The sequence below is a fragment of the Pteropus medius genome, unplaced genomic scaffold (genome assembly GCF_902729225.1).
Source record: "Pteropus medius unplaced genomic scaffold, Ma_sr-lr_union100, whole genome shotgun sequence".
NCBI classification, from domain to species: Eukaryota; Metazoa; Chordata; class Mammalia; order Chiroptera; family Pteropodidae; genus Pteropus; species Pteropus medius.
The window spans coordinates 43,018,856-43,042,664 of NW_024349800.1; the positions used below are offsets into that span (position 1 = coordinate 43,018,856).

At 41.2% G+C, this 23,809-nt stretch overlaps 1 protein-coding gene across 1 annotated transcript in view; it reads right to left on the bottom strand.

Moving 5' to 3' along the window:
• Nucleotides 1–23,809, bottom strand: part of VIT (vitrin) — an 89,844-nt gene that overhangs the window by 47,764 nt on the left and 18,271 nt on the right. The window contains exons 3-5 of the mRNA XM_039887418.1: nt 22,248–22,317; nt 13,408–13,470; nt 4,061–4,217 (exon numbers count right to left, since the gene is read on the bottom strand). Of these exons, the coding sequence (XP_039743352.1) occupies nt 4,061–4,217; nt 13,408–13,470; nt 22,248–22,299 (272 nt within the window). The 5' untranslated portion in view covers nt 22,300–22,317. The remainder of the gene's footprint in view (nt 1–4,060; nt 4,218–13,407; nt 13,471–22,247; nt 22,318–23,809) is intronic.

A 23,809-nucleotide genomic window follows, 5' to 3' on the forward strand; every position in this document is an offset into this window, starting at 1 on the left:
ACTCTCAGAATCAGAAACTCTCACTTCCCCCAGCTGCAGCCAGGCTGGTCTCAGCATCCCTGACGGACTACATGATTCTTACTCACGTGTCTCTGTTCATTCTGCTCTTTTTAGCTTTAGAGAACCTGTTTTCTACTTCTGCCTGACTAGGCTGTGTCACGTGGTCCCTAACACCTTCTCCATGGAGATTCAGACACAACTTTGCCAGGCCCCTTCCTAGCAACACCTTAAAATCCTGTCTCACGACTGAGACTCTGATTTTATTTGGTCTTGTGCTATTTCCTAAAAATTTCTTGAGTAAATTTTATCTCTCAACTAGATTGGAAATTTTCTTATGGAAAGGAAAATGTTTTATGGATCCTTATCAGAAGGCCCATCGGTGGTGTGCGGGCTCTGCTCATACTGGCTTTCGAAAGCCAATTGTTAAGCTTTTAAGACTGTGCAAGAGGGTTCATTTCACATTGACATCTTGAAATTAGCTATGGTGGGAGTATTTGTACCACAAAAATTGGTAAGTCAGCAACTTTTTTGAAGAGCCAGTTGTTAAACATTTACCAGTATTCCGCTGGTGTAGGGTGAGAGTTCTAATTATTGAAAAGTAATTATCCCGTGGTCCCTTATAATTAATGGGGAAAATAAACATAACTCTCTCCCTTTTGTTTTCCCCTAGAGAAATTATTCTGCCCTCGGATTTATAGTCCGTCATATTGAGGAAACGTGTGTGTGCGAGCACACACTTGCTCTTGTTTAAGAGAAGCGCTGTAGCTGCTACTCAGAATGAGGGGAGGGTCAGGGGAGGCTGTGCTGAGCTTCCCTCGGGCTGTTTGAAGGGAATGGGGAGGGCCCAGGGGATTATCATGCTGCACTGGGCTGCTGATATCCTTGGTGAGGGTTTTGTAAGACTGAAAACCCAAACTTTGGGAAAGGGGCAGATTAAGACCTATTGTGTTCCCATGAGATGTTCTGCTCGCAGAAGAGAGTGACGCTTCATCTTGTGGACTTAACTAGAGGATGTGGGTGTTCCCAGACATCTCCTAGAGAAGGACAGACTGTGGAGAGGTCAGCAGTCCAAGGAGGAAAATGCACCAGACACTCCACCATCATAGGTGATAACTGGAGGAGAGAGAGAGCCCGAAAGAGGATGTGGTTCCACTTATGAACCATATGGGGGAAGAGCCATAGTAATTTGGAGAACTTCTATAAATATGACCTCATTTGCACCCTTCCTCAATTGGTGGTACTTCACATATATTCTCCGAAAGAGCAAATCCAATTCTACTTCTTAGTGTTTCTCAGATGTCCTGCATGAGGCTGAACATGGCCTTGGGGTTTACCTCCTTCTGACCCTGTTTCCAGAGGACTGGGATAAACTGAGAGTGAGCTTCTTGGCTCAGAGGTAAGAGACTTGCAGCCCTTTTGAATTGCTGCCATTTCCAGGAGGGCATCTGGTCAGAAGTCAGCGGAAGACTGCTCTGCATGGAGATGGCCTCTTTACTGGCCCATCTCAGAGCCCTTCCCACTCCCCCCAGCACTTGGTCCCACTTTAAATACAGAGGTTAGTTCAGGACGAGACTGAGCCAAAACATGATGTCTCATATGTTCGTTATCCCTTTGGTTTGAAAGGCTCAAGGGAATCACTCATAAGACATCTGATTATGGTGTATTGTATGAGTATTCAATCCTTTAAGCTGAATATTAAATCTGATTGTCTAAATCATAGCATGCTCTCTCTAGCTTCCCAGTTCTGACTGTGGGGGGCTCTGTTAGGACAATGACAGGAGGTTCCACGCACATTTTCTATTTATGTTCTCTTTCTTAAATTCTGCCTTCTGAAAACAGACTCTGTTGTGAAAAATGCAACAGACAGTATTCAAAATTCCTCTCTGTTTTCGCTGAAGACCTCTAGTCATCCTCCCCATGGAGAGTGATATTTCTTTCCTGTTCTCTCAGACACCAGTGCAGGAAGCTACAATGGCACTACACTGTTCAAGTAGCAAATTTCGTTTTTTGAAACATTCAAGCTCTCCTCCTCTGACTCTGTAACCCTCATCTGTATTCCTCCCAGCAAGTTACTAGACTCCAACCCAGCTGTTGGAATTGCTGAGTCCCGATCCTTGTCAATGCCCTTATTTTCTCCGCAGAGATGTGTCCATCTATCATAAAGCCTTTGCCAGCATTTAGTGCTCCAAAGTCCAGGTCCCCGACACGTCCTCACTTTGTACAGTGCTGGGACCGCCTATTCTTATGTAAATGTGTTATCTAGGCTCTGGGCTGGAAGTCAGTGGACACGAGTTCTGATCCTGAAAGTACAACTAACTAGCAATTTAATTAACTTCCCTATGCCTCAGCTTCTTTTCTAATAAATGGGAATGCTAACGAGTCTTACATCATCTTGAGATGATGCTAGAAGGAGAGAATTATAGTGTAGAGATTACTGTCATTATGATGACATCTTTGGTGAGGTCAAATTAACTCATGTGCCTCTGTCCTGCACAGGAAACATAGACAGGCAAGAGAGTGCCAGCAAGTGCCAAAGGAAGCAAGTGCCAACCATCTCTAATCACAGTTGGAAAAAAACAGGCAACTTTAAGACAGACTCGGCCTCTGTAGCAGATGTCAGTGTCTGCACAGACACAGACTGGGGAGTGCTGATGTGATGGAGCTGTCAGGGCAAGCACATATGTGTGCAAGGATGTCTGTGAGCATGCACATGTGTACAAGTATGTGTGGGAGGCATGCACATGCATATGTGTGTAGATTTGTATACCCCTTTCTTTTCTGCATGAAATTGATTTCAGAGCAAAAGCAAAATATTTTGATTCCATAGTAGAGTTAAGAAACGACATTTAATGTTTTTCTTTAATATTCCATTACTTATCTTTAATAGAGCCTTCGTAGCTCTGTTCCTGTTGAAAAACCATTTAGGTCATTATCCTGCTGCAGTGATAGGGAAAAGAAGAGTATGGCCAAGAAAATCTACTAGTAATTCTTAAGTCTTATTTTATACATAGATTTTTTTTTCTCACTGCCTCTCCAAATTTCAGAGAAGATATTGGCTAGACACCTTGAAAGGGAATGAATTTTATACCTTCTCCCCTCTCTCTGGCAAAGATATAACTGAATAATCAACTGACTGATGTAAAGGAAAAAGATACCAGAAGCCTGAATATTTCAGAGACTCCATCCAGCATCCAGTAGCTGAGCAATGACTCAGGAGCCATGTCTCAAAGCAGTGCTGGGTGTTGGTTAGGAGCACGAGTGCTGGACTTGGGTTTGAGTTCCTACTCTGACACTAAGTTTTAATAGTGTGGCTTTAGAAAAGCTATTCAACCTCTTCATCTTCAAGATGTGAATAACAGTAGTAGGTACACAGAGGGCAATTGTGAGGGTTAGATAAGATAACATAGGTAACACACTTGAAGCATACATGTTAGCCTTGTTATCAAACAAGGCTTATTAAGTAAACACGCATTTCCTATGTTTGACTCCAAGCCTAAGAAAAAGAGGCATGAGAATTCTCTGAAGGTCACTTTTGCCTCTTCTCGTTTAGATAGTGACTTAGTCTAAAGCATGTCATGCCTCCTGTTCTCTTTCCTGGATCCCAAACCAACAGCTGACCAAGCAGTACCACCTTTCACCCTCCTGCTCACTCTTCCTGTTCCATTTGTCTCAGGTGATCACCATAGCTGTGACATTTCTTCTCCAATCTTCTGGGCCTGTCTTAGTCAGGTCCCTATTATTTCCTTACTCAGCACATACAGGAACAACAAAAAAAATTCTTTACGTCCTCAAGGACTTTGGTTTCCTTGCCATAAACATGCAAGAGTAGAATTCTCCTCCCATCTTTGTTAAGGTGCCAAGAGAACTCAGTCCTCTTTTCCACAGAGTGCTGCGAAAGGAGACCCAGGACCGTGCACCACTTCTGTGCAATTCCATGGGCCAGGGGTGCCAGAAGAAATATAGTCGAATTTGTACATTTTTTTTAAATCAGGCAGCCCTGCACTGGGGCTCCCCACCCCCATCCTGATTGCTAGTTCTTAAGTAGCTCAGAGCTACCCACCTGTGAACAGCAGCGGCACACACGCTGGAGTAGGATGCATAGACATCTGTGCCATAAACGTGGTATTTGGGGTCTTGGCACCCTGCCGGACATTTCACAACGAATTCAGGATTGATTATCTTTCCAGCTTTGACATCACAGTTGATCTGAGGCACATCTGGGAATGCAAAATGAGCTTAAAATTATACCTTGTGGTTTAAGCTTATATATGGGATGACTCTGTTAGATTATAACTGTTTATTTATTTAATCTCTAAAAGCCAGAGCCTCAGATGCCACTAAATCTCCTCCACATAATGAAAGCAAAGATGTAATTAGGATATTCCTCGGTCCAAAAGAACAACAATGACCAACCATTGAAGTTAACTGCCGAGAGCAAAAACAAAGGGCTCATTCCTGTGTTTATATGAACAATGAAATAATTGAAGATGAGAGCTGTGGGAGAAGACCCACCTCCAGTGGCCAGAAATATCATCTTGAGTCAATGGCCAGAGAGCCCTGGTGTTTCAGATGCTCTGGAGCTGGTCCAGGAAAAGAGAGAACTCTCAGACAACCTTACAGGTGGATAGGCAAACAAGGGAGCATAGATGTTGGGGTCAGGACTGGCCAGGATGAGGTTGGCCTGCTGCCCCAGAGGTCCTGCACTGGAGCCTGGTGGGAGGAAGGGGATTGGCGGGGCAGGATTAGATGGAGGAAGCTTGAGTACCTGTGTTCTGTGGGGATGTGGGATGCAATGGAAGATTTTTGAACAGTGGTCTTGGTCCTAGAGGTTGGCTCCTAGATCCAGACTCAAGTGGGAGTGATCTTTTCTCATCTGCCTCAATACTTGGTGGAAGGTTGGGAACTCCCCTGCTGAATACCCAGGGAAAGCTCGTTCATTCTTATTCCTTCCTCCATTTTGGCTTTGTGACTGAAATTGCAAGGCTAGTACTGTCCAGGATAGCAGATGTCTGGAGTCGTCTGGAGCTGAAAGCTAGCCCAGGAATGAGGTGGGTAGATGCTCTAGTGGCAGTACCTGCAAGGAAATGCGGCTGCCTCTTCCCTGAAAAAAATTTCCCTCAAAAACTCCTGAAGGAAAAGGTCTCCCAGATAATACTATGTGGGTGTCCTTTGAACTGGAAATGTACTCCATTCTGGACCTCATTCTTCAGAGGGACTCTGAAGCATGAGGACAGTTCATAGAGGAAGCAGGCTCAGAAGGGGTCTGGAAACCCCCAGATGTGAGGGATGGCTGGCAGAAATGGGTTCTTTGGCCATAAGAAGGAGAGAATTTGGAGGCAAAAAACAGTTGCCTTCATAAGTAGGACTGTTGTGTGCTATAACACCAGAGGGCAGTGTTAGAACTAGAGAATAGGGAGGCAATTTGGCCAAGCAATTCCTAGTAATTGAAGTTGCCCATTGGAAGGAATGGATTGCCTCATGAGCAGTGAATGGGCTGGAAGTATGCAAGCAAGAGACCCGAAGAGTTGAAGAGGGGATTTCCACATTGGGTGGGAGGTAGAAGTAAAGCCCCGCCCAGTGCTAAGGGTCTGTGATTACATGGATTCAGGATCTCTGCCAGGCCACCCACCCTCTAACTGGGTTACTGAGATGGTCTCAGAGTTGCTAATGGCTTCCAGCTGTATCCAAAACGCACACTTTTTATTTTAACCCTTATATACCTCAGTGGAGCAGAGTTGCATTTCATTCAGACTGGAGAAAACTGAAGTTAGAGGTCCTGCTCTTTTCTAAAATACCCCTCCCAGATAATCTATGCCGCTCTGGGCTGAGCCAGCATGGAAGTCTTCCTGGGAGCCCAGAGGCTGAGTGTGATCACAGGCTAAAACAATTTGTGGTCTACATTAAGAAGTGGAGCACTGTGCTTAAAACAGTTTTGTGGTTTCATTCTCCCTACCACAGGTTGCCTCCTCTCCAAAGTTATTTTCTTTTTGTCTTTCATTCTTTTAAACCCTGATGCTCAAAGCTGCATTTGCTATTTTGAGTCTTAGAGTTTCTTAGTTTTTTATTTTTTTTTTAAAGGCAGTTTGGAGGCTGAAGATGCCAGTCTCTCCTTAAATTAGTTAATTGTTAGGTCTCTGGGTGTAACTGAATGTGTGTAGTTCTCCTTTCTGCAGATTGCTTCCCCACTCCCAAGTGTATCTCCTCCCTTAGATGGAAAAAAAAAAAAAGAAAAGAAAAGAAAAGAAAGCATTCCTTCTTGGTTCTTAGTTATTTGAAATAGGAAGGAACAAGCTCTGTGAACCAGGGCTCCATTTGGATGTAACTTTGGCTCCCTAAGAGTGTGGATCTCCTGTCAGGACAGCCTGAATCTTTTGGAGTTGAGTAAGTGGCCATATCTAGAAGCTGACTGCATGAGCATTATACAGTAATTAAACCTATTGAAAGCCTGCAGGGTGCACACAGCACATGCAGTAGGATTTTCCATGAAAATAGTTGATTTAAAAAGACAAGGAGAGAAATGTCACATGGGAATATTTTCTTCCTGCTAATCACTTTCCCCACCCTTTCCTCTAAGGAGCATTTGTGTTTTTGTTTGTTTTGTCTTGCTTTTACATAGGCCTGAGAAGTAACTAAAATAAGATCTGTTTTATCTGCACCTTCTGAATTAGCAAAATTGGTGGATCAACTTGTCCCATGGGGGATAGGAGGAGGGCGAAATGAAACCAAGTGCATACGCTTATGTACTTTGGAAAAACAGTGTGATGGCAAAGTGAGGTTAAAGGTCAAATATTTGTTAAATTTGTACAGAATATCAAACTGGAGAGAATGAGCTAATTAAAATTGTCAGAGAAATTGCCCCAAACACTGGAAATATAATGTCTAAATCCAGCCAGGAAGAAGCAGCCATTGGCATCTTTTTGACAGCTCTTCTTTGAGTATACGGAAGCCAGTTTATTTATTTACAGTTATTTGTGAAATACTCTGTTGTCTTGTAACCTTCCAAGAATCTTACGTCAATCTACTTAAGGCCCAAATTAAATGATTTATGTTTGCATTTCCTCTGAATAGCTTTGAGCTACTCCATCTTACAGCTTAGGCTTTCCTTTTCTCTTTCTCTTTTGGTGCTTCGGCTCATTTTCATATCTCCCTTCCTCCTTCTCTGGGTTTTATCTCAAAAGTGCAGAAATAAGACTTCTTTAAGAGGATAAAATTAAAGCAGTTCATGAAGTATCATTTTTAGGTCTGAAGGGAGTAGGAAGATATTTGGCAAATGCCAAACAGAGAGTTGGGCACTGGGTGGGGTGCTGTGTCCCCACTATTAACTTCAGGTGGGAACTTTTCAGAAGCCATAAAATGGTTTACCACCAGGAACATTTAGAAAAAGCAAGAGAGACTTTCCCATTCATTCCTGAGTGGACAGTGCTGGTGGCAGTGAGGGAACCCTGGGCTAAAGTCACAGAAATCCTGGAAAAGCTAGAACTACTGTGATAGAACCTTTGCACAGAGACCTGTTCCTTGGCCATCTGCTCTGCTTCTCCCTCACATGATCCCTTGAGGTTACCTTGCCTTCCCATGGTCACTGTCACTTTTATGATAGAGCTCATGTTGATGTCTCTCAGAATCCACCAAGGATTTCTTCTCAGAGGCTCTTGGCACCAGCCACAGGGAAAAGAAAAGAACCACTTGCAACCCAGATGCTTAGAACTGTAGGATAACCTATAGATGCTGCTCACCGAGGCACTGTGTCTGCCGTATTTATCTCAGAGAGTTCCTGGGCAAAACTGGTACTATCTCAGCCACCATTTTCATGCAATATTGGAATCATAGAAGCAGAACTGCAAATGTTTGTTCTGGGTTGGGTTTTCTGCCTGGTCTTATAACAGAGTGATTATTGGGCAGTGTCACATACAATCAGCCAATGATGTAGCAAGCCAAATGAAACTGTATACTCTAGCTCTTATTTTGCCATTCATCATTTCAATGATCCCAGGCAAGCCACATTGCTTCTGGAAAATAAATTTCCTAATCAATTCGAAAAGGCCACTGTATGTACATTTGCCTCCTGGATGTTAATGAGGAAGAATTATTATGACATACAAGCACTTATGCATAAACAGTTTTGATATTAACTGATTTTGTTGGACTGTGATATTCAACTAGAGTAAAATCCTATTTTAAGAGAATTATGCAAAAAAGTTAGCTTAACAAAGCAAAAATGACCATTAAATAAAATTAGAAGATGAATGCTTCCTTCTCTTTGATCTCGATACCCAGTGATCAGATCATGTTAATCCTTCCTTTGTAGGGACTTTTCGCAGAGCATGCTATTCCATTTTTCTTAAGCAGTCTTTGATCACTTTCGATTCGACTAAAATAGAATCTTTGGTCAAAAATTATCAGTAGCTTTTTTGCTGCTTTCACGAAAAATTCCAAAATCCTTAAGGCTTTTCCAGAGTCCCCTCTATGGAACGTCTGGGTTTGCCACTATTATCCCTCGTACTTTTCAAATAAATCTTATTTTGCAGACTTGGCTTGTATCATTTCTCATACCTAGAGTGCTTTTTCCTTATCTGTTTAAATTCTGATACTTTTTCGATGTTTCATTTACATCTTCGCTCATCTACTAGAATATATACTCCATGAGGGTAGGGATTTTTGTCGGTTTGGTTTACGCGACAGAATGTCTGCTGAATGATTGAATGAGTGAAACCAATCCATTAGCAAGTTCTGTTAGTTTTATTTCCAAATCTGCTATTTCTCTCTACTTCCACCTTGGTCCATGTCACTGACATGTCTGGACAGTTAACACGATAGCTTCCTATCTTGTCTTCTTCCTCTCACGTTGTACATTCTTTGCCCCAGCCCTTTCTACATTGAATAGCCAGTGTGATGCTTTAAAAAATGTAATCGTATTTCATGATTCTCCTGTTTAAAACCCCTCATTGGCTTTCAATTGCCCTTAGGATAATGTCCAAGCTCCTTAAGATGGTTTATAAGGCCCTAAGGATTTGCCCCCTAAACTCCTCTGTACTTAATCTCTTAACACTGTTACTTGGATGAGGAAAAGAGGACAGCCAGTAAAGGCCTGGAAGAAGGACCTTCCAAGCTGAAGGAAGAGCCAGGGCAAAAAACTCAGATGTGAGAATGAGGTTGGTGGTTTGAAGAACATGAAGGAGGCCAGTGTGCCTGAAGCACAGTAAGTGAGAGAGACGGGGAGAGATCTATGATAAGTTCTGGGAGGTAAGCAGGGGTCAGATCACATGGGCACTAGACAAATTAATAGTTTACCAAGATATTGATAGTTGTTTTTTACTAGAACTCTTCAGGACTATACAATATTCTTTTCAGAAGAAATTTCTTGAAGAGCCTGCCTGGGTTAGAGGCTGAGCTTTCAAAGGCAGTGCCTGGTGTGGTACCCTTTGGGGTGGAAACTTTAGGCATGGGGCTTCCCAAAGTCTGCCGAGATCTCATCCTTTAGGAAACAATGGACTTGCCTGACATCCAGAGATAACACAGGCTTAGACACTGAGCAGTGCAGGGGACCTCCCTGAATGCTCTAGACCTCACAAGGCATCCAGGGAAGAAGGAAGTTCCTGTCATGGTGGAATTTGACTTTCTTAGTCCCTGGCAATTGGCAGTTTGCAGTCAGACTAGATTTGATTTAGAAAATAAGGTGATGTGATAAGTCAAGTGTGGCAGAGTAAAACTGTACTCAATATAACTGTGTAGGTGAAAGCAAAATATTAGCCAGTAATGAACAGTCATACATGAGTGGGAGGAGTAGAGCTGTAAGAATGCATTCCATTTATTTTCATCTTTGCTTTCCTCTTTGTAAAACCCCATGCGGGGTTATTTTCAACACATACTACCTTCCAGGACCAAAGGGCTCCCAGTGGAGATAAACAATGCCCGTGAGGATCACTGGGGGCCATGAGCAGACCAAAGAAGTGGAAAGAGGGAAGAGACGATGACAAAGAAAAGAAATAAAAGAGAAGAGGAAGTAGGGAGGAGAGAAAGAGACAATGACCCAAAATAACAGTGATGCTCTGCGTAGACAGAATAGATGGCACTGGTATGGCACATGGTCTCAGGACAAGCCAAGGGAAGATACTCATCCCGGTTCTTCTTTTTCCCATTTTCCTTGCATCTCTTTTACTTTATTTCCTGCTTGGTTAGCCCTTGATCTTTCAACACCTTCATCTGCCTCGAGGCAATAGGGACTTCATTCCTTAGTTCTGGCTCACTTGGGAGGGAGTATTGGGAAATTGTTGGTGGTTGAATCTCACATGGACCTGAGTTTCAGATCTGGCTCTGCCAACTTGTTGGCACCACATCTTGGGCACGAGATCCTCAAGAGTCAAGAGCAGTGGCACATGTGTAGTAGGGGTCAATGAATCATCTGTTGACCAATACTCTCAAACTGCCTCCTTGTTATTCTGAATGGTGAGGACTTTTATTCTTGAACAAACACTGATGAATATTGAGGGCTGGTTAGAAGAGTGGTCAGAGGACACTGAATGTGGTGAGTTCACATTCCTATCTTCAAGCCGCTCTGATCTCGGTTCCCTCTCTAGTCCACCACTTCTCAAATTTTATTGGGCATCAGAATCACACAGAGATTCTATCTTCTACTTTACTGCATAAATCTGTTTGCAATACTTGGTAGACACTCTCATCCAAACCGTTCATGCAGGTAAATCTGTAATGCTTACTCACTGATACATTGTGTCTTCTTTCTTCTTTTTTCATATTTTGGTTTCAAAAGGTTTTTTTTTGTTGACGGGATTATTTTATTTCCCTAACACAACTCTATCCACTGTGAGAAACACTGTGCCAACCTAGGCTGATGCAATTAGATTACCTCCCGCAGGAATCTGAGATCAGATCTGAGAGACCTGATCTGGGCGGGACGGGGAGGATGGGGCAGCCATACAGAGAGAAACAGAGGCTGCTGTTCCTGCCTTGGGTTCTGCAAGCTACCCCATGTCCTGCCCAAATCTCCTTTCTTTGCTTAAGCAAATTGGCCTTGGATTTCTGCTAACTGCAACCAAACTTACCTGCACTGAGATATTCCCTGTTGCCTTCATGCTGAAGTCCAGATTCCTGGCCACAGTAACAAAGCTCTTCAGGATCCAGTGCCTATTTATCCCTCCATCTCAACTCAATACGTTCACTTCCTGCTTTATATTTCAGTCATATTTAGCTATTTTTAGCACTTCCTACTCTTTAAGACTTGGGCATGCTGTTTTTTCACTGCTTGTAACACTCCTTCCTCCTCATCTTTGCCTGGCAGGTCCCTATTTGGCCTTCGGATATCAGTATAGGTATGTTACTTCCTCCAGGAAGCCCTCACAGCTACACAGCTGCTTCTCCATATTCTCAGTGTACCTTAAGCTCCTGAGTCCTAGCACCAACATAAGACATCATAGTTGCCTGGCGACTTGTCTTTCTTCCTTCCTCGATTTTGAGCTCTGTGAGGATATAGATTGAGTCTTCATTGCTGATGCAGCTGGGTGTCAAACACAGTACTTGGTACTTGGCTGGCACCTAATAAATGCTTGTCAGGTGAATAAATGATGTGCCTCCCTTGCCATTAGTCGCCTACCCCAGTGGCAGATTGACAGTGTTGAGTAGAAAAAATGAAAACTACTTTGGCCTCAAGCTATAGACTATAATTTGGAAATACTCCTGAGGTAAAGAATCTGATATTGCCATGGTTTGGGAATATCCTATTACTTTCATTGTCTCTTTCCCCCTCTTATTTAATGATTGTGCCAGAGTTTCTAATTAGAGGAAAGGCCTTATGCGCTTATGAATTCAAATGTGCTGTATCACTAGGGAGATTTTAAGAATAAGGTTAGAATTTAGCATATCAGAAATTCAATCTATTTGAGATCTCTCAAAGAGGTTTGCTCTTGGGTCATTTAGCACAGACTTTCATAGTCACTGAAAACTGTTGTCATGGTAATCATGGAGCCTTTCATGGTTTCTGTATATGAGTTAATGAAGATACTAGAAACAGCCCAAAGGAATTCACACTTGGGCTTGCATTTGTCTTCATATTAACCCAATCATTGTTTTGAACACACATCTGTCCCTGGGCCGATTTTCTTGGCTCTTGGTCTTGACAGGAATAAATAAATAGCTGATTCCTTTTTAGTATTTCAGGCTGGAAGGCTGTGGATGGCTGCCCTTTTGGTCTCATTTCAATGGAAATCTCACATGGAGGGTTTAAAGGAGCAAAAGAAAAAGAGAATGCTGTGTGAAGCAAATCTCTTTATCTCACATTGTTCATTTTGCTGATTTCAAGGCACCTAAATGTAATGCCTATGAAGAAGTTTCCGTTGTGGAGAGCACAGAACACTGACTATATCTGAAGACTTTCTTTTACGGTCCTTTCTAAACATACCATAACTCTAGCTTCCATCAAGTCTACAAATTTAGATCCAGATACCTCAATGTTCTCACAACATTTGAGTATGAGATTTCCCATCTATGTCCTGTCCTGCTAGTTACTTCCCAATATCTATTCTCCCTTCTTTTCTAGTAATAGAACCCCTTACTTTTAGCTAGGCTTGTGGATGCTTGAAATCAAGATATTTCCTATCCTCCCTTAATGATGGTCAATGGTAGAAGAGGTATATTTGACTTTCTGGACTTTAAAGAGAATGGGTATATGCCCTTCATCCCTTCCCACTGATTGAACTGTGAACATGAGGTATGGAGCTGAGGCAGCCATTTTAGACAAAGAGTTGGGACCACATTGAGAAAAGTGGAAGGACAAGACAGAGGAGTCTGGGTCCTTGAGGACTGTGAAGCTTTTATAAAAGCCCAGACTATGCTTACAGGAGAGAGAGAGAAACTTCTGTCTTATTTAAGCAACTGTTATTTTGTGTTTTCTGTTATCTAATCTTAACTGATATAACACCCCAAAATGAAATTTATTTTTCCTTGTTTCCACTGATTGGGCGTGACACCTCATGAGCTTTCCTGTGAGATTTACCTTCTGATTCCAGGGCATACTGGAAGGTGGACCTTTGTATTAGACGGACTTAATTTTCTGGTATGGGGAATTGAGACATCCTTTCAATGGCAGTAAAATATCTATTTCAGATTAGCCGTAGAGACATAGTGTTGCCTCATCTTTGTATGCGTATTTCTAATTTTTCTAGTGTAGTGAAACCATATATCTTTCACCCTAAAATCAGGACTCCTATCTCAAATGCTTTTTGGAGTGAGATAGGTGATAAATAAGAATCACTACTAATTAGTCTGAGTGTAAAGTAATTGATATAAGAAAAAGGACAAAACCAAAAACAACCTTCCAAATTATCAAAAACAAGTTTAACAACCCACCACATGGGAGACATAAGCCATGTATCAGTGAGGAATTATAATTTTACTTACTGAATTTAGGCCTTTTAATCTTTGTCATTTCTTTATTTGAATGTATTCCAGTCACCAGCAAAACTACAGAAGAAGATACACAAACAAGAAAAGCCTAATTAATATTATTTCACTAAACGCTTTCTCTGACCATTGTATTTGCCTCAATCACACATTAGAGTATTCTCTTTGGTGAAACTAATTTCCCCATATATTAAGATTAGGAAATAAGTTGTATCGTCTGTATATTTAGCCTCTCTTGAAAGAGTCTTTCAGAAATACCTTTTGGATAACTGTCCTTTGTTTTGCTGTCTTTAAATTTCCACACACCAATCCTACTACCTCCATTTTCCAAAGGAGGGAATGTGATTAGCTTGGTCCCAGGAATGAATGACAGAGACAGGATGAGCACCCAGACCCTTCTGTGTTCTTTCCCCTGTGCCACACTGAGTTTCCACGTGGCCAGAGAACTGCATGTGCGTCTGTGTGCGTGTGCGTGCACGTGCGACAGAGGGAGGGCTGCATGGAGGGGATGTGTAAAAAGCCCCAGAGGAGGGCCGTCTGGGAGAAGGAGACGAGGAGCACAGGGACTGCGAGGTAGAGGGAGACTGGTCATCAGGTCTGTGGTGTGACCTGCATGCCCTGGTGGCCCAGCTAGCAGCACCTGATTATGTGTCCCACAGAGGTCAACTGCAGATAGCTGAGCTTCCTTCTCAGAAACAGGAGCAGAACCTCAAGCAGCATTTGGAAACTGCTCTCCTTCAGGAAGCGTGACTATAGGGGAAGAAGGGGGCCCTCTTTATCCTTTTTAATTTTAAAGTCGCGTTACCAGTTTGGGCCTTGTGTTTTTAAAAAATAACATTCACTGATTTTATTACCAAAACAATACACATTCTTTGTAGTAAAAATATAAAAAAACACAAAAAGAAGGATAAAATATATGGATGAACACAAAACTATTTTTAGTCTTTTTTCTATGTATAAATTTATTCATATGGGTACTTTCAAACAAACATTCGATCATGCTCATACTGTTTACAATACTTTATACTTATTTCTACTTATTTCTGCAAACTTGTTTTGTTATTAAATGTTACTCTCACGATAATTTTAATTGCCTACAAAGCATTTTACTATATGCATGTATTGTATAATTTAGTCAATCTCCAATTTAACATAAACAGAGCTATCTTCGCACTGATCCATTATCATTTCCTTAGAATAAATCTCCAAATAGGTTTTCTTGTCTGAAAGCTATGCCCACTTAAAATTTTGATATATATTCTGAAAATTTCTAATAGCAATTTTTTTCATTAGCAATGTCTGAAAAACCTCACTTCTCTGTACCTATACTAATTCTACCAGTAGACAGAAAAGCAATGTGGTTTGTTGTTGCTGTTGTTGTTTTGTTTTGTTTTCTAAAGGCTAGTCAATTCTCTATTTGTCTTCTTTACTCTCCGGGCATTCTTCCACCTTACCCACCAGAAGCTGGTACTGCTTTAACTCACTCCACTTCAGCCATTTTTCTGAGAAACCCACTTTCTGGATGGAGTTGGGTCTGGAGGTGAACATGAGGCAACAGAATAATCAAAATAGGTATTTTACTTCCTAGTTTGTGTGCGTACGTGTGTGTGTGTGTGTGTTAACAGAACACAGATGCTCGATTTAGGCAGGAATCAACTTAGGAATTCTCGAATTGGAAACTTTCTTTAAAATAAAATTTGGCAGTGTCACCAGTGTTTGTTTGTTATGAAAACTTTGTATCTTCTGGTTTTCTAGCTAATTTGTGCCAATGGTGCAGCTACTGAATTATCCCCAATTTTGACTACTGGCATTAGCGGAGACCTTGGACAGTTGACATACCATGTCCTGTATTAACAGAAACATGAAAGAGAACTGAGTGAAAACCAAAAGTCTAGCCAAGCAGAATGAAGGTGGACATTTTTTAGGTGTTATTTACTTCTGGGGTTTGGGTGGGTGTGAGTGTCCTGGAGGTCTAATTTTTATAAGAGTCTCTGTGTCATTTAATTCTGTGCCCAGACCATATTTTCATTTTATACACAAAAACAAACACCTAGAATCCTAGAATATTTTTAAAAACAAGTACTAAATATATAGAAAAAAATTATGCGAGTTAAGTAGACGGTATAAGTGAAATAGTAATAAGTTTGGGTATCCATTTTTGTGGAAAACCAAATCCTGTCCTGGACCTGTGTGTCTGTGGCAAGTGGTTTATAAGTCTCAGTATCATTAGGACCATAAATATTTCAGTAAGACCACCCCATCACTCACATTTGCTCACTCAAGACCCTCTGGCTGAAAACCATAGCTGGATTCACTTTTACAGCAGTGGTTAATAAAGTCATTATTTTCAATGGTACACAGGGGCCCTCCCCTCAGCTCAGATGCTTGTTAATTAAAGTTTCGCAGAGATCACTCCTCAAGGGACTGGTCAGTAAGGCTGCAATGCACTTGTGCCCTGGAGCAAGTCGTCATTGCTAGACTTTCAAGACCTCTCTTGCTACGTTAGAAATGGTGAACTGCATTTGAACTTGGGTGAGAGAAAATTCAGTCTTGTGTGTGCCTTTTCTTAGAAAGCCAGTCAGAGCATTGAGATGGCTGATGCTCGCTTCAAAGTACAAAGTGAAACATAGGTGTGAAAGCCATTCGCTTCTTTAGGAGTAGCTAGTTATCTGGCTCCCAAGGCCATTCATGTCTAGAAGCCTTGAGGAAATTATATCTAGACACCAAAGTTCCAAGGCAATCATGATTTACCAGCTATGCTGCAGTACTTCTCAATTGTTAAGGATTTAGTATTCCAGTTTTGAATAACATGAAGAGTTTTCACCTTTTACTAGTAGTGCTTGAAATTTCAAAACATTGAAATTACTTTTTCCAATAAAAAACTTTCCCCACTTCTCTCTCTCTTCCTCTCTAGTGTGGTCATCAGTACAGTGAAGAGACCTGAGGTGTAATTGTTTTCCAATTCAATTTAAATAAATAATCACTCAGGTAATTTATAGATGGAGAACATATAAATAAATTAGCTTGAAACAATGTTCAGTTTCATTAATGATAAAAAGTGTAAGCTAAGGCAAAATAGCTAGATGTTTTCCTATATCATATTAGTAAATATTGAATACAAGACTAGACTTAATCCTGACACAGCTTTGGGGTCAGGGCGCTCCAGTCACTTTATAGAGTCTAAGCAGGTAGAGTCATTCTGGAAAACTTTGGGAATGTATTTCAATGACCTTAAAAAATTTATATTTTTTGTCTTAGAATGGATACCCCTAGGAATATGTCCCAAGTTATAATCAGAGATGTAGACTAGATTTATGTAAAAAATGTTCATTACAGCATTATTTCTAACGGCAATCTGGAAATCATAAAATATTGGAAATGTTCCAAAAGTAGGGGAATCCTAAGCATTTATTACAAATGATATGTAGAAGGATATTTGATGAAATGAGATATGCTCAGCTCTAATCCTAAGAATGATTCTGACAAAGTTATATGTAGAGAGAAATTACTGGAACGAATATACCAAATATTAATAATCCAATGATTGTGGGCAGAATAATTGTAATATGTTATATATGTCTATTTTTCTCACTTAAAAATATATTTCTCATATATATTCTATACTTTATATAGAATGTTTCTTTAACAATTAGAAAAAGTCAACATAATTGTTGTTTAATTTGGTCATGTTGAAATCATATATACTTACAATAACGAAGAGTGCTTTCTAAAATCATTGGTATGGTTAATATGAACTTGTGTTCCAGTTTTCCTGTCAGTAATGAGTTATAATCAAACCATTTACTTTCAAGAAAAGATTTGAAGTGCCAAAACTTCTAATCAATGATCAAATCAGTGAGTACTTACTGAATACTTATTATGTGTCTCTGGAACCTTTCTAGAAATGCCTCGTTCTAGCCCATAAATTTCTTGTTAGATCCTTTTAGAGCCCCTCAAGATACTAACTCCGGTGGTGTTGACAAGGATTCTCTCCTCGACTAAACTTTAGTCGGGTTCCTCTAAGCCCTCTTCTCAACTAGTCTTTGCCCTTGGGCTTCAGCGTCCATCCTTGTTGGACCTGCCTTGCCCAATTTCAGCAAGAATCCTGTTTAGAGCGTATCCTGTGCCCTTGATGTCTGATCACTCTGGTCTGCCTTTAGCAAGGATACTGTTAAGTTGCTTCACCAAGAATCCCCCTACCCTTGATGTCTCCTCTTAGTAATTTCCATCCACTGATCCCTGTGACCTCCTCCTTGGCTATAAATCCCCACTTTCCTTGTTGTATTTGGAACCAAGCCCAGTTCTGTACTGAGGTCTCTTTTCCCTAATTGCAAGAGTTTATGATTAAAATCTGTTTTTACTACTTTAACCACTGTCCAACTCTGATTTTCTTTAACAGAGTCCACAATGCCTTCCTGAAAACATTTATGAAGCAGATCATTTGAAAGCAGTTTAAATTTCCCCCATGCTTTAATTTGGTTTTACATACTCAATGAAATGTCTAACATCAAATAAATCTGAGCTTCATAGCAAAGACAGGACAACATTGTCTATAATCACATAAATCATAAAATTATGCTTCAAATTACAATCTTAAAGCTGGTTGGAGTGTTGGAAGTCATCCCTTTATTTTATAAAAAAAGAAACCAAGGTCAAGGTTTACACCTTGGCTAAAGCTACAGTTCTTTGGGGACAGAAGTTAGACGTAGAATGCAAGTTTGCTGACCATAGCCTTTGCCTCATCATTCCACTTGCTCCCCATGAGTGCAGTCATTGATTAGACGTGGTGCTCCAATGATAGTGGGCAGCATAAAACTCTGCTATGTCATAAATTTAAATATATCTGAGCAACCGTGCTAGATCTGATATATATTAATTAAACAATTAATTGACATTAGCTAAGAGAGCTTTTGGGGCATCACTGGATAGCTATGTGATGTTGTGATTTATAATAAATATATATATTTTCATCCTCTGGCTGCAGTTCTGGCCATAATTCTGGCTTGCAGCTTCTGAAACCCTTGCAATTTCCTGAGTGATAAGACTATTGGGAGAATCCTTTCTTATATTTGTGTGTGTGTGTGTGTGTGTGTGTGTGTGTGTGTGTGTGTTTTGTCTTCAGTTCCTGAAATCATTTCAGAGCCATAAAAGTGAAACGGGTATCGAGTAATTGGTAACAAGCCCCTTTCAACCACATCTAAATTTATGTTAATGAGATGACTTTCAAGAATCCCCTAAAGATGAAAGAGCTGGTTGCCAGGGGAACCAACCATGAATTGGGAGTTGGAATGTTCATTCTCATCCCTTGATTTCCCAAGAGGGGAGTGGGGCTGGAGGTTGGATCAATCACCAATGGCCAATGAATTAATCAATCATGCCTACGTAATGAAGCCTCCATAAAAAAAAAAAAAAAAAAGATAGGATTTGGAGAACTTCCAAGTTAGGGAGCCAGGATGATTCTGTGCCAATGGGCTAGCCCTCAACTCCAAGAGAACAGCCCTTTTGTTTAGAACCTTGTTCTATGTATCTCTTCATCTGGCTGTTGATTTGTCTCCTTTAATATTCTTTATAATATATCAGTTATCTAGTGAGTAAACAGGTTTCCTGATTTTTGTGAGCCACTCTAGCAAATTAATTGAACCCAACAAGAGGAACATGAGAACCTCTGATTTATGCCAGTCAGTCAGAAGCACAGGTAACATCCTGGACTTATGGATGGCATCTGACTACGAGGACTGAGCCCTTAACCTAGAATCTGATTTTACTTTCAGGTAGATAGTGTCAGGACTGAGTTGAAGTTTAGGACACTGAGCTGGTGTTGGAGGAATTGCTTGTAGGAGGAAAAACCTACACACTGGAATTGGGTGTTATGCAGTGGCTTGATATGATTTCAAATTCACATGTTTGTAACTTAAGTTGTTTTAATCCATGTGTTTATGGCAAATACACACACACACAAAACTGGTTGTTTTTAGAAGTTGTTTTAATATAAGAATGAAGTAAATTGTGTTAGGATGTCACCATCTCATTCCTTGTCATCGACAAGCAGTCAACAGCCCAGCTGCTGATAGGCTCCTAGAGGATTATTGATAAGAACACGTGGAGAAGCAACTATGGTAAGGTGACATTTAAACTACAAATACTGAGAGTTTGTGAGGACTATCCCAGAGTTTTCAGTTTGGTGAAACACTTTGCTGACCTAAACAGCTGTTTGAAGACCCTTGGGGCATTAGCTCCTGAATTGGAGAGGTACTCTTCCACAGTCAGTGGCAAAAGTCACTCAGTGGCCCTGCGGAGATAATCCTGCCTGCCAACACCAGCACCGTCATTTCCTAGAGACGTGCCCCAGCAACAAGTGACTTTTGTTTTTGCACTGGCAGCTGTAAGTCTGCTGGCGGTCAGCTAAGCCATCTCTCCTTAGTGCCTACTCATATAAGAAAGTACAGCTCATCTAAATTTGGGCTTTATTACTTTCATCTCTCCTTGCCTGGGACAATAATGTAATTAATCTATCATTACTTTGGAGTGTTATTTCTTTATTGGCTTATTAAGAGACATTATTTTCTATGCTATTGGCTTATGAAGTTTGCACAATGAACCTGTGTTAAATAAATTGCTGGAAAAGGCAAACTCAGTCTCTAATCATAATTTGCTGCCCCAAACATAACAGTTGTAGAATTGAACTCTATTACCTTAAAAATCGAGCATCCCTCAGGAGAATAATTTATTTAGCAGCATTTCTTGAGTGCCTATGAAATATGCTGAGCACTGGAAATGCAACAATGAGCAACACACAGCTTTTTAGGGGGAGCCAGGCTAATGATGAGGTGAATGCCATGCAGCCACTATGGGATTCAATACAGGCCCCTGAGGAAGCACACAGGAAGATGGCCTAATCAAATGGGGGGAAGAGGGAAATTTCCTGAGGACCAGTAGGTTTGTGGGGGTTTGGGAATGGGAGGAAAAGCATTTCTGGAAAGGGAACAGCATGGTCAAAGGCTTGGAGGTGATAAATGATATGACCCTCAGGGGAATGTGCAGGTTAGTACTTCCCAGGTCCCTAGAAGTCAGGGTGGGCGCTAAGGTAGAAAGGAGAGCAGGAGAAGATAGTAAGGGCCATATCAGGAAGGGATGTGGTTCCATTATAAGGACAATGGGAAAACACTGAGGAGTTTAAATCAAAAGAGTGATGATCAGAAGTGTGCGTTAGGGAGGTTAATCAGGGTGCGGTAGAGAGTGAGTTAGAGGGGTACGGATTCGGGGAAAGAGGATATCATAGTGCCGAGGAAGAGTGATGGGGAATGGCCCTGGGATGGAGACAAGCAGATAGATGAGAGAGACGCCAGGGAGGCAGACAAGTGAGGGCATCGAGAGGGGAATTTGTGATAGGAGTTTCCTTTCCCTACTTTGATTTCTTGCTTTCTGAATGAGCACCCCTGAGGGGAAAAGTGTTTTGCAGAAAGGCAGGCTGAGAGAGAGAGGGCAGACAAGAAAAGACGGTCAAGCCTCCCTTCTTGCTTCTGTAATGCTGGGGACTTGGCAGAGTGTGAAACAGCCTCGGGGTTGGTTTTGTTTGTTTTATAGTAGCTACATCCTTCCTCTTCCTAACCCCCATATCCTATCCTATGTTAGGGCCTCTTTGCCTTCCCAGCTCTGTCGCTTCTTTCTCTTCCGGTCCCCAACTCTGCCATGTAGACTCCCTCTGCACAGACCCTGAACATTCTGACTATATTATGGGTTGAATTGTGCCCCCCTGATCCATATGTTGAAGGCCTAACCCCCAATACCTCAGAATGTGACTTTGCCTGGAAATGGGGTCATTGCAGATGTAATCAGTTAAGTTAGGACACAGTCATTGTGGAGTAGATTGGGCCCCTAATCCAGTATGACTGGTGTCATTATAAAAAGGAGGAATTTGGGCACACACACACTTGCACCCCACCCTACACACACACATACACGCAGAAGCCATGTGAAGATGAAGGCAGAGATTGGGGTGATGTCAAAGATTGTCAACAAACACCAGAAGCTAGGACAGAGGACAGAGGCATGGAATAGATTTTACCCTCACAGCCCTCTGAGAAACATCAAACCTGCTGACACCTTGCTTTTGCACTTCTGGCCTGTAGAATTGTGAGAGAATGAAATTCTGTTGATCTTAGCCACCCAGTTTGTGGTATTTTATTCTGGTATCCCTAGCACAGTAGTATGGATTGTCTGTGAATCTTCCCTGGCAACAGTTTCACAAGGTCAGGGTCACTTGAGCTGACCAGGCCACAGCACAATGGGTCAAGATTAACATAAGATTTTCCCCAGGCTTAGTGCTAAACCCATCAGCACTTTTCCCTCTTCTGGTTGACCTGCTGCTTCTTGAAGGCAATTCTCTGGTGATAATGGATGAATTTAAATGATTTCATCTCTAAAGGTCTGAGTTGCCAATGGTCTAAGTAAGGCTATGATAATGATAAATTTTTTTGAGAGCTGAAGAAACAAGAAGACCCCCTAAATTCACAATCTGTAAATATGCTGTATCTGAAATATTTGTTAGTTGCTGAAGAATACACACATAGATGTGTGTGTGTAACTGTATGTAATATGTAATATATAGATACACATTGATGTAATGGATATACTTGCTGAATATAAAAATATATATACACATACATCCTGAATTTAATTTACACTTAGCATTCTCTCTTAAACGTCTCCAAAATGTTTATCATCAAAAGATACACTGTGCTGTTTATATGCGCTGTTTAAATCTTTTCTTGGCAGAATTCTTCAGACCTTAGGAGAATGTTAACAGTGTATCCAGATACACATATAAAAGTACTTACCAAGGAACATTTCAATAACAGATGCCTTCATAGTGAGGACAACGATCCCCATAAATATCAAAATGGCACCCTAGAGAGGAAGAAACAATAACATCATCATATTTCAGCCAAGAGTTCTGAATTGGATGCTCTGAGTGTGGGGCGGTGCTGCTTCATGTTGCATTGCCCTCTGGGGTCTTAGGATTTAAGCTGGGACTTCCTGTACTAGCTCATAGAGGTGGCAGTGGCCAGCATACTGACGCCCAGAGAGTGTATTCTCAGTTACAAAACCCATTCTAGCCACCAGCCTCCTGTTCTTCAAAGATTTTGTCTTTACTCAGGACTAAAGAGGAAATAACTTGATAATTTCGAGAAAATGTTCAACCAGTCTTCGAATTAGGACACAAGCCATACTTATGGTATTGAGAGAACGTTTTAAGATTACCAAAAAAAAAATTCATTTATCATTAATACAATAAATATTTATTAAACTCCTATTATAGGGCTAGGTATTAGGTAGGAGGTGATAAAAATGAAATTAAAAAACAGTTCTTGCTCTTAAAAGACATAATTTAATAGAAGTGGGAAAACATATGTGGACGCAAATTGCCGTTACATTAAAGAATGTACAGGCCCCCTAAAGAGTATAGGGGGAGCTTAGAGAGCAGAGATTCTCAAACTTCGCTGTATGTCAGTATCATCTGGGAGTTTTAAAAGACCTCAATGCCCAGAATCAGAATCTCTTGGGTGTGAGGTCTAGGCATTAAGCTTTTTAAAATCTCCCCAGTTTGAGAAACAGCAGAGCAAGGCTTCCAAAATCTTAATGTACATACAAATCACCTGAGGATCTTGTTAAAAATGCAGATTCAAATTCGGAAGGTCTGGGGTAGTGCCAGACATTCCCCAAGAGGCCAGGGAATTTTAGGGGAAGGAGAGATTGTCAGCCATGGAAATAAGAGAAAGTCTCATAGAGGCGGTAGCAATTGGGTCAATTTTGAAAGATGAACTGAATTAGAATATGCGGAAATGGGATGGAAATGGCCCAAGTGGGAGAATGGCATGGATAAGCCTGCCAAGATTTAGTCATACCACCATTAATGGAACATATGCTGTGACTATATTGTCTTGAATCCTCACAGTAAGCCAGAGTGGTGGATTTTACGATCCTCATTGAACAGATGAGAAAACTAAGGCTTAGGAAAGTAAAATGTCATACCTGTGATGACTAGGCAGTGAGTAGGATTAGAAAAGGTGAGAGTAGGTGGGAAGGATGTGTTCTGGTCTCAAGCAATAAGGTAAAACATTGTAGAGAAGTTAGACGTAAAGTCAGTTTGCTTTTTGTATGATCCTTAAAGCTAGCAATTCGAAACAACATCAATGATAAAGCACTCCTCCCCTCTGGGGCAGATGGCTTCCGTTACATCTCCTGCCCACAGTGCCACTGCTGTGTGACCTAAAGCTGGTATTCACAGCCCTACACTCTGTTGTGCTCAGCAACATGCTGGTAAACCAACTATGGGAGGCGGGAGGAAGCCCTGACTAGTAGTGTTTGTCAATTTTTGTGGTGTAAATCCTCCTCTCAT